Here is a 17,560-nt window from a genome sequence, read left to right as displayed (position 1 = left end):
TGTTGGGCCCCTGCTGCGGGGCCGTGTGCAGGGGAAGCCCGGTCGGTGGCGGCGGAGGGCTACAACGTGACCTGACAACAAGGAACCTCCGGGAAAACCGTCAGTCCTGAACTCTGAGCCGAGCCGAGGCCGGCGGGGCCCAGCAGGGGGGTTCCCGCCGGGCGCCCGGGCCCTGGAAGCGGGCAGATCCTGCCGGATCGGCGGCCGTCTGGAGCCCCCTCGCGGCGCAGAGCGCCCCCTCGCGTCTGGGAGGCGGAGACGGGACCCCCCTGACGTCAGAGGGCCTGTCTGAAAGTGAGGTAGAAGGTGAAGCAGAACCAGAACTGACCCCCGCCCCCGCTCCGCGGTACTGGAAGCCGCCGAACCTCTAGCGCGAACCGGCCTGGTGAGTACGACCCGGCCGTCCGCCGCTCCGCTCGCCGTTTCCCGGGCCGCCGCGGCGGGTCGAGCCGCCGCTGCGGCAGCGCCGGTAACGGGTCACCGAGTGTGAAGTCTCAGGGCCGCCGAGGAGTCTGCGCGCTGCCCGGGCCGTGTTTGCGTGGTTCTGCGTGGTGTCCACGGACTCCCACGGAGTTGTCCGCGTTCATGAGACGTGGTGCTTGTGCGCGTGCGTGCCGCAGGCTTGCAGGAGCAGGAAGGCGTCCCGGCTGTTGCAGAGGGGTTTTCCCTGACTCCGCCCCTCGCTGCCAGGGCGTTCACGTGTTGCCACAGAATCCACGCTGTCCACGCGCACGCGCCCTGTCGTGTTTTCGTGTCAGGACCGCGCCTCCTCTCTCTCCGCTCTGCCGCTGAGCCTCCCCAGGTGTGCGTCACCTGTTAGGACGCGGCGTTCCCTGCGAATGCGCAGACGGGCAGTGCGCATGTCCGTCCAGCCCGGACCGCGCTGGCTGCAGGTGAGCGTCCAGGCGTGTTTGTGTCATGCGTGTTTTTTGTTGCTGGTGGAGCCGCAGGACGGTGATGTCATAGCGGAGTGGAGACCAACCATCAGCCGGTAGTAAGAGTTATGCAACATGGAGACAAAGCGGGTTCTGCTGCAGCGGATCGGATGGTTCCGATCCAGATTCTGATCAGTTCGGAACGGAGCCGCGTCTATCTGCAGCATCTCCATCAGATTATCCTCCTGTTGCTCCTCAGGTTGCTGGTTGCTGCAACATTAAACTCTGTGAGTTTTATGGATGTTTTCCTGCTAACCGTGTGTGTGTGTGTGTGTGTGTGTGTGTGTGTGTGTGTGTGTGTGTGTGTGTGTGTGCGTGTGTGCGTGGGTGTGTGTGTGTGTGTGTGTGTGCGTGTGTGCGTGTGTGTTCCTACAGATGCACCCAGGAGTCCCTGCGAGGTGAGGAGGATAAAGCGAAGATGCAGCAGTGAGTGGAGGCTGAAGATGCCACGCACCAAGCAGAACAACCCCAGGAACCTGAAAGGTGAGCGCCTACTTCCTGCAGGTGGATTCCTGGCAGGTCCATGATTTTCTGCAGCTTTTCTGCTCAGATCCATTTCATTCCTTTGTGTTTTTCAGTTTTTCTGCGTTTGGCCTCCAGTAGTTGATCAACAGAACGTCTGAATTATGTGTTTTAGTTGCCGTTGTGTTGAAAGTAAATTCCTTTTTGGAAAACTTTGGCTCTGAGCCTCTGGGATTCTCGGCTTCTCCCGACTCTCCACTCCATTAATCCCACAAAATCTTCAGCGGTAACAACGTCACAGCTTATTGGTCGGTAATTGAAACCAGAAACCCCTCTGTCGTTTTTCACCTGTTAGCTGTTGACTGAATCCTGAAAAAATCCTTTTTTCCTATTTTTGCTGTTCATTGAATGCACCAAAGCAGACTTTATGGCCTGTAAATGGAGCAGAAAACAGTTTGGTGTTTAAGGAGGAACTAAACACCAAACCAACTTTTTGTTGCAGATAAACTGTCTAAACTGGCCCTTATTGCTGCCGTCTTTGGGTTTCTGTGCAATTTTTCTTCATTTTGTGTGAATTTGTTTGATTTTCAACATTTTTCCTGAATCTGTCTCAGTGCTGCCCTCTTTGGGTTGAACAGTGGTCCTGCAGGTGAATTTTCCTATTGGTCAACGGTACAGACATAGTTCTGGTTTAAAATCAGACAGACGCCCCCTGGTGGCGAGTCAGGAGTTGGCACAGTGAGCGTTGATGGTTGGCGTTTCTCTGCTATGAACATGTTTGATTCATTTGCACCGTGGAAACGGAGTGGAGTGGAAACGGAGTGCAGTGGGTCTCCGCTCCGACTGCAGGTCCTCAGGAAATTATCTTGGCAGATTTTAGTCTCTTTTTTGGAAGAAAAAGTTCGTTTAATCTGAAGGGATGCTTAAAGTGACAGTTGTCAAGTTGTCAAAAGAGCTTTTTTCTTCTTGACCAGATCCCAACTTCATCCCTCTGCTCATCCTCCCATTTGGCCACGCCCATTACGGCCTCTTGGCTCCGCCCACTTCGGTGCCTTTTCTCAGATTTGTCAGAGCGAGTTTCTGCTTTACTTTCACTTTAATTAACTGCTTTGAGAAAAATAAGGATCAATTCACAACAGACCCGTTTGTTCTGCTTTAACCCAACTCCAGTCTGCTTGTCTAGTCAAAGTCCGGTTGGTGAGGTGTGAACACTAATTGACCTCTGACCTTTGGTCCTCCAAACCTCCGTCTGGGTTCAGTTGAACTGAACTCTGGTTCAGTTTGAATGTGAACGGCAAGCGGACCGGAGCCCGCTCCAAAAGCAGGAAGTGGACCCAGGGCATTCTGGGTAAATACAACCAAAGCTAATGTGCTAGCCTAGCGCTAGCAGCAGAAATGGCTCCTGGTCTTTAGCCAAAGACTAAAGAGAAATCCTCCAACACTAAAATCTGACGCCTCCATCTTGTTTCCATCTGGTGAAGAAGGAAGTTGCTCTCAGTGTCTTCAGAGGTTTTTGTGTCGTTTCCTTCAGTGGTTCTTGGTGCAGCGCCCCCACAGGCCAGGAGGGGAACAGGTTGGTTTGACTCGGAACCACAGCAGATGATGGAGTTTTGGACCTGGTAGAACCGGGTTGAGTCCAGAGCAGCGGTCCCCAACCTTTTTGGTCGCGCGGACCGGTCAGCCCTTCACAACTTTGCAGCGCACCGGGGGCCGGGGGGGCTGGGTTGTTCGCGCGCGTCGTAAGTATCGAGTCCGATGCTGTTTTGTTGCTCATTCTGCTGCAAGTTGGCTCAATTTTGACGTAACCGGTAAAATCCGGTTTAGAATTTTCAAAATAAAAGATCTGGAAGTAGTTCATTATTTCTTGCGCGGACCGGTACCGGTCCACGGCCCGGTGATTGGGGACCACTGGTCCAGAGGGTTGATCAGAGCTCTGTGAGGTCATGGTGGTCATCTTAGTGTTTATAAGTGTTTATAGTGACAATCTGCATCGTCTCCAGTCTGTGTGTTTGTGAGGAAGCAGCAGATTGGACTCGGAGCGGCGCGTCCTGCGGTGTGAACGCCGACCGGCCCGACGGATTTCCTGTCGAGTCGCCAGCAGACGGCGGCGCCTCACAGATGGTGAATGTGAGGCGCCGCGCGGCGAGTGTGATCGGCAGAACGCAGCGCCGCACAAACAGGGCCCGGCCCAAACAGAACCCGGCCCAAACAGAACCCGGCCCAAACAGAACCCGGTCCAAAAAGAACCCGGTCCAAACAGAACCTGGCCCAAAAAGAACCCGGTCCAAACAGAACCCGGCCCAAACATGTGAAGGTCCAGCTGTTGATTCTTCACCTGTTGATTCTAATAGAGGCTGGTTCTGGTTCTGGTTCTGGTTGATGTGTGCTGGGCCAGAGGTTCTAGAACTGGTCCTGATGGTTCTGATGAACGACCCGTCCTGCAAAAACACAAAGTCTCACCAAGTGTTTCTGATCCAGATGAAGGAGTTTAAATAAAAAACTCCTCAACATCTTTTGTTTCACTTCTAACACGTTAAATATCTTTCATTAAGTGAAATAATCTGTTAAAGTTTGTAAATTAGTTTTGTCTTATTTCAGGTGAACTAAGATATTTGTAGTAGAAACTAAACTTGGTTAGATTTAGTGTTTTTACAGTGCAGCTGCTGCTGGAGACTTTAAATGAGTAAAATCTGATCAGCATGAGTTTCGTCTGGAAGCAGAGTTTATGTCAGGAGTAGAGCTGGATCGATTAATCACGATTAATCACGATTAAGAAACAATTTAGTAATTGATTAATCAATAATCATTTAATCTGACCGTTTGATTTAGGGGTGAAACATAAAACAGATTAAATCTGATTAATCGATTGCTGAAATAATCATAAACTAATTTAGTAATCAGTTGATCATTTAAGAACAACACAGAGCAGTAACTAAGTCAAATATGTACAAAAATATAAACATTTAAATTTTAGATAAAAAAGTGTGTAAATAGTCCCGTCACAATAATCAATAAATCAATTATAAACCACATAATAAATTAAAAGGAGTTCAATAACTTCCATTTTTTCTCTTTCTACCAGAAACTGGATGATAAAAACCTGAAGTTTCTCCTCGACTGAACCTTTGGTTCATTTTATCTGGTGTTTAAAATGTTTCTGTTCCAGATGTGAATGTTCGTTAGAATCTAAAGTTTATTGATCTTTGAGAACGAGTTCCTGCATTATTATTATTATATTACCTGAAAATGGTTTCAAAACATCAATATTATGGTTTATGGCAATCACTTTTCTCAGCCAGCTGGTTCTGCTGGGTGTCAGGTGAGCAGCAGCAGGTCCAGGTGTTTGTAGGAACAACCAATCGGCAGGAAGGAGCCGTGACTCGGCTCCGTCTCCGCCGGGAGTTTTAATCCGCGTCCTTCCAGACTCCCAGTCAGTAAACGGCAGCAGAGGAATCGTCCGGCTGCGCGTCGCCCCCTTGGCCTGCGCCGCCCTGCAGACACGTCTGCAGCTGGTGACGCAGTCTGCGGTCAGAGAAGCAGGAAGTCCTGAGTTTCTGTTTGCGTTGCCGCCAGCTGGTCTCCCAGCAGCGGTTTTCCACAAACATTCACTCCGCAGCGCTCTGGAGAAACTCCTGCTTCTGCAACTAACGATTATATAAGCAATCAATTATTCACACGATTAATTGATTAATCAGAAATAATTTCTTTCACATTCTGCAGGTTTTTATTTACCACTTAAGCTTATTTTATAGCATATTGAAAATACATTTAAAAATACATTTAAATAATTTAATTCCTTTTTTAAAGTAAGAAAAATAAACATTTTATTGCCTAAAATACAAAAACAAATTAAAATGATTCCTTTAGTGAATACTTGATCATTTGTAGAGTCATTGATTAATTTTTGAATAAATTGCCTGATAATTAGGTAATAAAATGTGATTAGTAGATTTATTTATAGATTTTGCAGCAGGTGAAGCTAAAACTGCTCCTGCTGGAGTAAAACAGACAAATGTTTTTATTTTAAATAAAAAATGTCTATTTTTTGTACAGTTTTGGCTTAATTACTGAACTGCATAAATACAGGTAAACAATCAAATCATTTTTTTAAATTAAAAATAAACATTTTATGCAATAAAAAACAAAAACATGTAATTCATTGACTAATATTTGATGTATTTTTTAACTGATTAATAGAAAAAGGTGCTTGATAAATTTATTTTACAGAATTTGAAACAAAGTTAAAACTGAGCTGAACAGATTCACAAAGTTTTTAATAAATGTAAAATGTTTTGTTTTTATAGTTTTGACTAAATTACTGCTTTGTTTGTTCTTTCAGAAAATGTTTTTTAACAATTAATCAATTACTAAATTAGTTGGCGATTATTTCAACAAACGATTAATCATAATTAATCGTTTCAGCCCTAAATCAAATACAGTCAGATTTAGTGATTATTGATCAGACATTTTACTAACAAACAGTTTAATATCATGTCCAGCTGGAGGATCGTCTCGACAGCCGGACCCGTCAGTCGGTGCTTCCCCATAAACTCCTGTTATAAACTGGGAGCTTTAATGGTTCCAGTACCAGTAAAACTATTCATAAACTAATAATTTATGACACAGTATGCGGTCAGACATACATACAGTTCGGCTTAAAACATGCAGTTTAATATTTAGGTTATTCTTCCCTGTGAAGCACATCTCGACAGACCAGAACACGTCATCAGCAATAAATAAATACTGAAATATCAAAGTTTAGGGAAACTAAAACCTTTATTTTATAAAAAAAAATTACATAAATTATAACAGAAACAAAGTACAGTGCATCCAGGAAGTTCTCACAGCACTTCTGTTTCTCCATATTTCGTTACGTCCAGGCCTGAAATGATTAACTGGACAAATCAGATTAATCGATCATTCAAATAATCAACTAATTTGGTATTTATTTAATTGTTAACTGGAGCACACACACTCAAAAAAGTCAATTTGCTGAAATAACACATTCAGAGCAGCGAAGAAACAAAACTGTACAAAAAATATACATTTTGCATTTAAAATGAAAAACAAACAAACGACTAAACTTTTTTGTAAATCTGTTGTACACAAAACTCAAGTCCAGTTTTTTTCTGCCCAATTATTAATGTGTTCATTGAGCAGTTAGTCATCAGATGATGTTTAAGCTGAAAGCTTTGAGCTTTTCACATGTTGATGTTGGGATTATCTGCAGATTCAATCTTTGCTGCAAATGATTCATGAAATGTTTATTTTCTCATTTAAAAAGGAATTAAGTTTATTTACATATTTTTAATATTTTGTAAAAATTGTTTAATGAAAAATTTGCAGAATGATCATTTTTTATCTGATTAATCGTCAGAATTATTGATTAATTGATAATTCTGCTGAATAATCGATATGTTTTGAGATGATTGAGATGTTTTGTGTGTGTACTGTTAGATTAGGCATCATAAGCTGGAGGGAATCTCTAGTATCCATGGTTTTTATCTCTTTACCAGCAGTTATAAAATATGAGTTTTATAAAGAAAACTTGTTTTCTCACTCAAGTCTTTTTTTTTAAAACATTTTTTAAAAGGAAAAACTAGAAATTTGAAGACAAGTAAAAAAAAAGGCATCATGAAACAATGTCGTGACATATTAATTTGTAGAGATGATGGATTAGGATCTGACCTCGTTAACCTCGTTAACCTTTGTGTTGGTAACTGTGCCAGCAGTTAGTTTAGTAAACACTAAAGCAGCTCAGAAAGGGTTAACTCCCTCGCTGGGTTCCTGCTTGTTGTGTCAAACTCAGGCAGCCAAACCAGTGCTTACATGCCGGCCCCTTAAATTACAGCGCGCTCCTTCACACAAAGGGAACTTCTCTCCCTGGGGCGGATCGAGCCGGGCGTTAGCAACCGTAGCTACAACAGACGGGCCCAGACTCGTCCGCGGCCGGCGTGTTGACTCGCTGTAACCTCCGGGAAGCTTTCATTTTCTCAGCGGCAGAGCAGGGAGGTTCCCAGTTCATGACCAAAACATTCAATCAGTGGAAAACTGCTGTTCACTTTCTGCCCTGGACGGTTTAGCCCTTGTTTTTATGACGTTGGCTTAAACTTATAATTCAGTTATTTCTCTGAACTTGTTTTCTACTCAGACACAGAAAAGTGAAAGTTTGATGACTGCAGAGATCTTCCAGTAGTTTCATGAGGTTTCACTCTGCGGGGTTTAGTGGTTTAGTGGTTTAGTGGTTTAATGGTTTAGTGGACGGTTGTTTCCTCCTGACGAAGCTTTGGAAACGTTCGCTTCCATTATCGATTAACCTGAGTTACTAACTTCAGTAGTGTGAAGCTTTCAGAGCTATGCAATAACATTTGTTTTCAATTAAATAAGAGTATAAACTAAAGAATTTAACTGAAATTTTCTGATTTTTATGTAGCCAAACAGTTTATTTTGAATCGTTTTTGCTGAATCATTCCCTCTAAGCAATTATAACACAAAAAAACACAACATATGTCTAAATTTAACCAGCTGCAGAGAAAAGCGTAATAAATCATTTACAAAAATAAATAATATATCCAATATCGGTAATCGGCCCAAATATCGGTAGTGGGACCCGCCTTCTTCTGTAAATGATCTGTTAAACTTTGTCAAACAGAAACTATGTTTCAATCCAGTTGCTATGAATTTTCAGTAAACTTGTAAAATGTTGCAGAAAAAGAAAATGTGAATCATTGTCCATGTGGTTTGGAGCGAACCAATCAGCCATCGGTTGTCGTCACATAAGAGGTTCAGTGAACCAGCGCAGAGATTCCTTCGCTCCAAACTGGAGGTTTGGACTTCTCCGGGTTTTTGATCTTATTTCTCTCTCTAAATTCTGTGGATTGGTTTCTGTCTGTTTCTTCACCAATAAACTCGTCTTCTCTCGATGCTGCTGCTGTTCTCATGTTAACCATCACACACATTTTCCTCCAGCCTCTTGGCTGATGTTCGCCTCGCCGCCACCTGAACGCCTCACCGCCGCCTGAACGCCTCGCCTCTAAAGGTCGGGTTCGTGTTGCTTCGTGAGTTCGGAGAGAGCCGGATGTTTTCTTCTTCATACATGATTTAAAGGGATCCTATTAGAGAAAATTCACTTTTTGCACATATTTATTCTTCCCTTTGTGTGAATAGTGGTTCTAAAAACAGCCCAGCTGGTTTTGGGGAATAATTTAATGGTTTCCAGTTTCTGTAAAATGAGCCATTACAAAAACTTCCCTCCCTTTTTGAGTCAATGCACTGTGCCATTACCTAGCAACCCCAGCTGAGTTCCAGCACATTTGGTCAGCTGGTTTTGCGCTGTATAATGGCTGCTGGAAAACACAAGTATTTTGTTGTTGATTTTCCATCCAGAAAACACTTCCTGCATTCTTCCTGGTTGTGCAGGAGGCTCTGCTAATGCTTTTCAAAGATGTACGGTTAAATTATTACGCATCTGTTTGCAGCCATTTTCACATGGAACATGGAGTTGGGGGCGTGGCCAGCAGAGGCTTATTAGGATTTAAAATGACAGAGGCCCTAAAAATGAACTAAACAGACTAAAATCTGATTATCTAGGAATCATTTTGTGTAAAAATGTAGTGAACATGTTTTGTATAGACCATAGATCCATCCTAGCCTGCTCATAAAGTCTAATAGGTCACCGTCAAGCTGTGGGCCTGTTTCTGTGTTTTCCACTCATAAAATCCTCCTGCCGCCTCATCAGTCTGCTTATTGGGCGTAAACTTTTCAAGGCGAAGCGTTGCTGAAGCTCTGAGGAGCTGAAGGTAAATTGGAGCTAACGAACGGTGACCTCCCTGGGTTTCCTGAAAGCATGCGCCGCCACGCAGGCCGGCTCTGCCCGATGCCGCCTGTGGCGGCGGAGACGCACTGATGACACGGCGAGGAGGAGGAGAGATGAAGAACACTCCAGAGGAAACGTGTCATCTGCAGGGGGCGGGGGGTGACGCGATGGAGCCTCTAAATAAACTGAAGAATCCTTCATGGAGGCAGCGCAGGGCTGAGCCCTGAAAGGCCGGCTGTGTGGGGGCAGCGCGGCCTGATGCAGCGGTTGCCAGGGAAACTGAGCGGGATGAATGCGGGTCTGCAGGTGCTGTTCTGGTGGCCGACTGCTGGAGCCTCCTACGAGCGCGGAGGGCAGGAAACGGGTCGGGACCGCGGAGAAACGCTGGAACATGTTCAGACTCAGATCTTATCTGATCTCAGCTCCTCACTTTCACTTTATTTAACCTGTAAATCTTCGTTTCCCAAACTCTGCCAGGCTGAGAATCACTTCACCGTTTATCAAACTCACAAACCACCGAGCTTCAAACAGACATCTGATTATAACCTGACAATATTAGTCTGTTAGCTCATTTCTTTGTTCATCCTGCTGAGCTGTTTTGTAGATGTTACCGAGTCGTTCACAGATTCTGAAGGTGTGGATTTTAAGCTTGGTTTTCTTTCAGCCCGACGTAAATAATTATTTTTGGTGTTCAGATGCAGTTAGTGAGCGCGGGGCTCAGGCCCGGTTCTGCATGTATCGTAATAGAGCTCTGAAAACAAACGCTGTGCAACTCACCCTGAGGAACAGAAAAACATTCAGACATGAACTCCTCAGATCATGTAAGTTCACCTGACGTCGTTTTCTTCCCAACAGCTGCTTTAGCTTTTATTTTATTTTATCTTAAGGTGCTTATTCATTATTATTTCTAAACATAATCCTTTGTTAAGATAACTGCAGGCGTCGCACTTTAAGTTCACGCAGATAAACAGTTGTTTAGGTGCAGTACCTTGCTGACCACCAGGGGGACCACAGAGACTTGAAGCTTAAATCTCTGTTCATGAAATATTTCTCTGTGGTTTGGAATAAACTTAGAAGTCGTCTTCTTCTGTGGTTTTTAGTCAGGGAAAAGTGTTTATTTACATGATTTGCATCGGCAGATTCATTTGGTTCTGGAGCAAATCGGTTCTGATTCTGATGCAGTTCGAGTATCGAATGTGTTTTTGTTGGATTAGGGTTAACCCTGCAAATTTGATCTTTCCACTTTTAGGTCTGTTGCATGTTTATGGTTCTGGTCCATTTAACCGTGCTGCACTGGCTGACTAGAACCTGAATCTAAGGCTCGGTTTGCTGCTGGGAAAAGCTTGGATTAGGTCTGCAGCTAACGATTAATCATTTATTCTGACGATTGATCATTTATTATGATGATTAATCGGAGTAGATTCCAATTAATCATCAGCACATTTTGAAGATTCCTCTTTTTATTGATGTTTGCAAAAGCAGGAACATATTAACAGTGTAATATTCAAATATTTGTAACCTTTATTGTTACATTTGTCCCGGAATAAAGAGTCACAAAAACTAAAAAAGAAATAAGGAAAATGTGAATTTCAGCACATTTCCATTTACTGGTTTGGAACAAATTGGACGGACTTCCAAAGTATGATTTTGCCAGATGTTGACGCTACATATGGCTGTAATAAACAGGAAGTAGAGGTTGCTAATTAGCATAGACCTCAGGGAATTGATTAGATTATATGATTGATTAGATCGCATCAGATTTTAAAATGTGCATTTATGTTAAAACAGTAACTAAAATCCAGACTCCCTCCAGACCACTTGGGCAAAATGAAAAGAGTGTAGCGTCAGAACTTGACACTTTTCCCAGTTTTGTGCCTGTGGTAAGGCAGAGACCCGCCAGTGGAAGGTTACGTCACCACGTCAGATCTTATTTGGGAAATGTGTTTCCATCTTCCCTTTCACACATCGACTGTGTTTTGGAAAAGCCAAACACCACCTCGCCTGAGCAAAAAAATGTTTTCACCAAATTTGGGAAACTTTGAATGCCCCGGTTTCCATTTTCTAATACTTTCTAATACTTTACTTTAAAATGCGCATGGAAGAAAAAACATTGATGAACCTACATTACTAGCAAAATGTCATAGCTGCAGAAAAAATGCAGCAGTTAAACGAAATAAAAGAAAGAAAAAAAGCAAAAATAGTAATCATAAATCACTGCTAACTCACTCCAGGCCACTAGAGGGAGTCGACCACCAAGTGGTTTGGGACCAGACTGTCGGTAAGGACGAAACGTCCAACAGACAATTAGAGGAAGAAAAGATGCGTCAGACTTCATATCTTTATCGATATTAAAGAACAGCAGCATATTTATGTATATAATACCAGACGCCCCCTAGTGGTCTGGAGGACTTTGTTTTTTTATTTGTGGTATTTTTTTTCTACTTTTGTTTTCTGTGGTTGGAGGATTTTTCTGTTGGGTTTGTTTTTTGTGTTTGTGTGTTTTGTAGTTTGATGTTTGCATATTTTACGGTTTGCTGAACAGTTTAGTTTAGAAATGTGTTATTTTTCCTAAAGGGAATCCACTCCTTCGTGCAGAACCCCCTCTGACCCAGGGGTAAATGTCCAGAGGGTTCATGTGGAAATATCTGCAGGAGGAGGAAGAGGAGGGCGCTGCCTGCTGGCTGAGCTTCCTCCTCTTGCGTAACTCTGGACGTCTTTTCTTCATCTGCTGTTGCCATGGGTAGGGATCCTGGAGGGGGGGTCTGAGCTCAGTGCCACTCGGGTGGGAAAATCTCAGAGGAATTCTGCTCCGGCTGACGTTCTTCCTCGCTTTGCTGCTCAGTGAGGAGGAGGAGGAGGAGGAGGAGGGTGCCAGTGATTGGCTGCAGCGCTGCAGACCTTCCTCCTGTAAGTAACAGCCTGTAACTGTACGAGAGGAGCTGCGCGGCTGCAGGGCGTCGGCGTGAGTCACAGCGAGCTTCAGGTGTAAAACAGATTCCTCACTGCAGTCAGAGATCCGGCTTCCCCTGCAGGCCTGAAGCGATTAGCTCAAATAGCCGGATGTCAAATTAAAATGCAACAAAATTATCAGCCACATATAAAAAGTCAAACAGTCTTTTCTCTTCCGCTGTGGAAACGAAGCGTTGGAAACCTCTGATTATGTCGTAGAGTTTCAACACAAAGACTTTCTACAAATCCCACATAATTTTAACTGAAATCTGAAGATATTTGCCTCCAGAAAGGATCTAAAGTCCCTCCAGCAGCACCAGCAGCAGGCGGCTCGGCATCGGGGAACCCAGCTCAGAGGAAGGGATTAGCTGGTTCTGCAGAAGCCCGTTAATAACTGCTGGTTGTAAATCAGGTGCAGGCAGAGCGTTAGGAAGCCGTGTTCACTCAGGGTTTAATTAGGAAAGCATCGCTGGACCTGCTGGGTCTTGTTGGGTTTATAGTGAAAAATGGCAGAAGAAGAAAGTTGAAACAGGAGGAGGCTGAGGATGAATCCCTGAGGAACACCGAGAAACGTTAGAGGAGGTAACGTTTTACTAAAACAGGTTTTTAAATTCTGCATATTTTGATTTAAAAATGGAAGAAATACATTCAAATGACTTGAATGCTTTTTTACTCCCAGTAAAATTTACTCTCCTAACATTATAGCCTTTATATTTTATTATTTTTAGTTGATACGTAATAAGATTGATGTAATTATTGGCGTTAGTTTGGGCGGAGGTGCAGTTGAAGGCGTGATTGAAGAAACATGAAAACCTGCCGCAATCAGGAGGTTTTTACTGTTTATGCTAATGAGCTAATAGCAGAGCTAATTTTTCATGCAGGCGTTTGCTAACTTTAGAAACATTTAGTGCACTTCAGTTTAATATTTACAGATGAATGCTAAGACTCTAATTTCCTTGGCAGTTTTGTAAACTTTCAGTTGAATAAAGTTTGACGTCTGTTGAAGTTTTGATCACCGACGGCTAAAATTTTTCAAGTAGTTTATAGTTTATAGTAGTTAGCTGTTTATATCTGTGCTTTTATTTTGAAGACTGTTTATGCAGCAGTTCATTTTCCTCTCCTTATATTTTCGCTCTATGATGCGGTGCAACAAATTGTTTATTCTGGTGCAGAAAAAATGTCTTTTAATGTTGAAATATTCGTGTTTTGGGGAAACTGTAGTCGGCCATTTTACACTCTATGAACCCTGTGATGCTGTGAGTTCTGGTGAAGCCAAGAACAAAAACAAATCTTCCTCCGACTACTTCCGGTCTTCTTCTTCTTCTTCGTAGTTTTCGCCAGTAGTAGCATCCGCCTATTGATCACATGACGAGTGTTTCATCTGGCTGAAAAACCACTCTAACTTTTTCTTGAAAAAATTGGTGTATTTCCATCAAGCAAATTTATTTTCGTAATTTAAATTTTCGCAGTTTTCTGGTTCATGGAAGCAGCTGCTTCCTCCAGACCGGATCCGGATCGGCCGGAGTGTTTCTGTCGCTGCGGCTCCACGTCTTCATGCAGCCTGCAGCGGGCGGATCAATGCTCCATCAGGTTGATGGGTATTTATATCCCACTCGCCCTGCAGCTAATCTCATGTTCAAAGTGTGTGAGGATTTAAAGAGCTGCGCAGTTTTTAGGGCTTCATCCTGCTTTGTTTGGCTTTTTATAGCAGGAGACGCCGCGCCGCTCGGGGAAGTCGGAGCAGGGAGGGCTTTCCCAGATTTACAGAAAGGATTAAAAAAACGGAGCAGAGGGAGGAGAGAAGGAGGGCTGCAGTGACGGAGGAGAAAACAGGCAGAGAGGGAAAGGAGAGCTCAGAGGACGGACGCTCGTCTCGGTCGGTCGGCTGTAATTTGGGATTGTTTGGGTCAGGAATGTCAGGGGTTTCCCGGTGAGCGGCCCAGCGGGGAGTCTTCCTCTTCTCCTCTTCATCATATCAGGTACAGCAGCTCGGCTTTGTGTTTGTGTCTCTGTTCGTCGCTGAGGTAAAGTTTCTCCTCGGTTCCGGCTGATCCGCGACCCGGACACCTGTCGGCCCAAAGTCCTCAGGCTGAAGTTTCTGTTCCGGTTCAGAGGTTTGACAAGTGAAGAAAACAGAAAAACAGCGCAGACTTTAAAACCTGGACCAAGGTTCTGGTTTTTCCTTCAGAATCTGATGAGATCCTCAGGCTGAGGCTCTTTGGATATTAAAAAAATCTAATGAATTCAGAGGGAAACACTGAAGACCAGAGAAATGCTGGGAGACGGTTTGTTCAGATTCCCAAACAGAAACGCACCGATCCATCAGCCACAGACTGGAAAGGGCAGATTCTTCCCTGATCAGCTCTGATCGGTGATCAAAGATCAGATCGCCTTTGATCAGCAGCCAATTATTGACCAATCAACTTGTTTCTACGTGTTAATCGGGTCACGATCAGATTGTGCCATTGATCATAAATGGCTCTGATTGGTGATCAGATTGTGATCGGCTCGGACCGGCAGCCAATTATTGACCAATCAACGTGTTTCTGTTTATTAAACCATCCATCCCAAGCAGCCAACAGTTTATAGTTTGATAAAGTTTTATAATTGAATAAAAATGAGAAGCAGGTGAGGGGAATGTAAATGTTTCATTTCGGTTAATTTTTTTCTTTTTGTGTTTTAGTTCTTAGAAAAAAAGATTTAAAGAGAAAAATAGAAAATTGTCAACTGAAAAAGTCAGACCAGTGCATTTGATCCAGCTTTTGTTCTCCAGCAGCACTTTGATAATTTAATAACGATATTTTTATTCATGTTGTATTGATGGTCAGGAGAGGAAGGATGAAGGTTGAGGCCAGAGAGGCGAGGAAGAGGAGGATGGAAACGTAAAGAGGAAGAGGCGCGGTTATGTAACGTCTCCTGCAGAGCGGCGCAGCAGTGAAGGAGGTGAAGGTGGGCGGCAGCTTCAAAATCACAAAACAGAGACAGAAAACATCCGATTTCAGTCCAACTGGAGCCTCTGGGCTCAAAGCGGCTGAATTAACAGACCTGATGATGGATTAATAATCTCAGATTACAGAATATTTCCACCAAACCGCCACAGATGAAACCCAGACAAACCCACAGATAATCTGTGGAAACAATCCATCTCTGCTGCCGACTCCCAGCGCTAACCAATCAGAGCCAGGAGGCGGGGCTTAGCGCTGTCACTCACCCTCCATTTGGCGCTGCTCATCCCGCTCTCTTCCTCCCTGTTTGGGTTTTTGAAGACAGTTTTTATGATGGTAATATTTGATGCTTTTAGGTGTCGTTATTTCACCTGTTGTGTGTTTAGCATTTATTTTGATTTGTTTGGTGAATTTCTCAGTAGCAGCTCCAGGAGGATCTTTACAGATTATCTGTCTCATAAACTGAGACAATTTGAACAAAAATACCAAAACATTTCTTTAAAAGTTGCACACTGCAGCTTTAATTCATCACAGTAAACAAATTTAGATGCAGCCGATCAGGAGGAAACACACAAAGTCCCAAAGTTACGCAAAACAGTCGGCATCAACGTGACGCAACAAGGCGTCATGGCAACGATGCACTGGACCAGCAACTGCAACAGTTGCAGCAACGTGCAATCTGAGTAGGATGCAACCAACAAACTGTCAAAACAAGAATCATCATTTTAATGAGCTGGAGCTGAACTCCAAGACGAAGCAAATGATAATAATAATAATAATAATTACCAGTTGGTACCAAACCAGAAAATTCAGAAACAAACACAACAAGCTGACAAACTAAACATATTTACAGAAGGGTCCAAAGTGTGGCTCTGGGGCCGTCTGTGGCCCCTGGAACAGCGCTGTTCGGCCCCTGACTTCGATTCCTGCAGACTGACAGTCAGTCAGTCATTTCCTGGGAAGAATTTAAAATTAGGGGTGATATATCGGTATCGCATCGGTATCGGCTGATAAGTGAAACTGGGCCAATATTAATAACCGATATTTATCTCCAGCTTGTTGCTGTTTGATTATGGAAGATGAAGGGATGAGCTGCTCATGTGATGCAGCATCAACGATTATTCTGATTAATAATGATTAACTAATTATTGAAATAATTATCAGCTAATTTACTGATCGATTAATCGTTCATTGAAGCATTCAGACTCAAAAACAAGCATTTTGCTGAAAGAACAACAAACTAACAGAAATTAAATCAAAACAGTAAAAAAATAAACATTTTGCATTTAATATAAACAAAAACTTTGTCCAGAACTCCTCAAGTGGCGTTTTTAGCTTCACAATAAAATGTTTCTTACTTAAAAACTTAAACTTAAAAAAGAAATTGAATTATGTATTTGAATATTTTTTCTGTACATATTTTAACATGATATAAAAAAGGTTTAAGTGGTTAAAGGTAAAATTTGGCTTTTTAATCAGATTAAGTGATTAATCGTCAGAATAGTTGCTGCAGCCCCAGCAGGAGTTTAATGCTGATAAATATCGTTTCTCAGCTAAAGCAGCACCACTAATATCGGATATCGCTATTGGCCCAAATGTTCATGTCAGTGCATCATTAATCCCCATAAAATGTCAAATATTAGAGGAGAAAGTTTTCCTCTGCTTATCAAACATTCCAGGTTTATGAAAACTGGAACCATAATTTACTGAATTACAACTTTCCTGAAGAAAGTCAGGCTCTTTAATTCATTCCAGTGAAAAGAGATGAAAATTCAAACTTTAAGGAATTGCTTTGTTTTCTTTCAAAGAGCAAACGAGACTTTAATTTACAGATCAGTTTTCTACTAGAATCCGACTCGATTGTTTGCTTCACTAAACTATTACATGTAATTTGTTTCTGAACAGATAAAAATGAAGAATCTGTTTAGTATTTTTAATTGAAGTAATAAATAAATCTAGTTGAACTCGACTGACTTGCTTTAACGTTTTGATTGGCTCTGATTTTCTGTGTTTCTGACTCATTGCAGTCATAAGGCAGAAATGCATGAAAACAAACGAGTCACTAGAAGTGGTTCAGTTTGTAAAGTGCCGGAACAAGTCGGGGAAGAAACACGGCGACTTGCGTCAACATCGACGTGTCGGGACGATGTTTCCCTTCCTCAGCTCCAAACCAGAACATTTAACTTTAACATTTAGTCTCAAAATGTTTTCACCAGGTTTTAATATTATATTTATGGCAGTTTGGACAAAACAAACGGCTCCACATTATTAATCAAATGCAGAGAATCAGAAAGAGAAAGTAAAACAGGAAACAGAAAAGTCGTGATTTTAGTTTTATTCAAACATTTTGCTGCAGCTGAGTTTTGTTCCTCTGTCCTTTTAAAGCTGCAGTTTGTAACTTTTATTAATATTTGTTAAAAATGACAGTTTGATATGAGACAATCTGTGAAAAT

General features: G+C 42.7%; 1 protein-coding gene across 3 annotated transcripts in view; it reads left to right on the top strand.

The window, feature by feature from the left end:
• The first annotated feature begins 286 nt into the window (after positions 1 to 286).
• hivep1 (human immunodeficiency virus type I enhancer binding protein 1) overlaps positions 287 to 17,560 on the top strand; it is a 39,845-nt gene continuing 22,571 nt past the window's right edge. The window contains exons 1-2 of one of the 3 annotated variants that reach the window (XM_023344447.1): positions 287 to 385; positions 1,311 to 1,418. In XM_023344447.1, the coding sequence (XP_023200215.1) occupies positions 1,379 to 1,418 (40 nt within the window). In that variant the 5' untranslated portion in view covers positions 287 to 385; positions 1,311 to 1,378. The other 2 variants (XM_023344448.1, XM_023344449.1) reach the window with 2 other exon arrangements.

This window comes from Xiphophorus maculatus, chromosome 13 (assembly GCF_002775205.1).
Source record: "Xiphophorus maculatus strain JP 163 A chromosome 13, X_maculatus-5.0-male, whole genome shotgun sequence".
Taxonomy (NCBI): Eukaryota; Metazoa; Chordata; class Actinopteri; order Cyprinodontiformes; family Poeciliidae; genus Xiphophorus; species Xiphophorus maculatus.
This window is presented reverse-complemented; position numbering and strand designations above follow the sequence as displayed.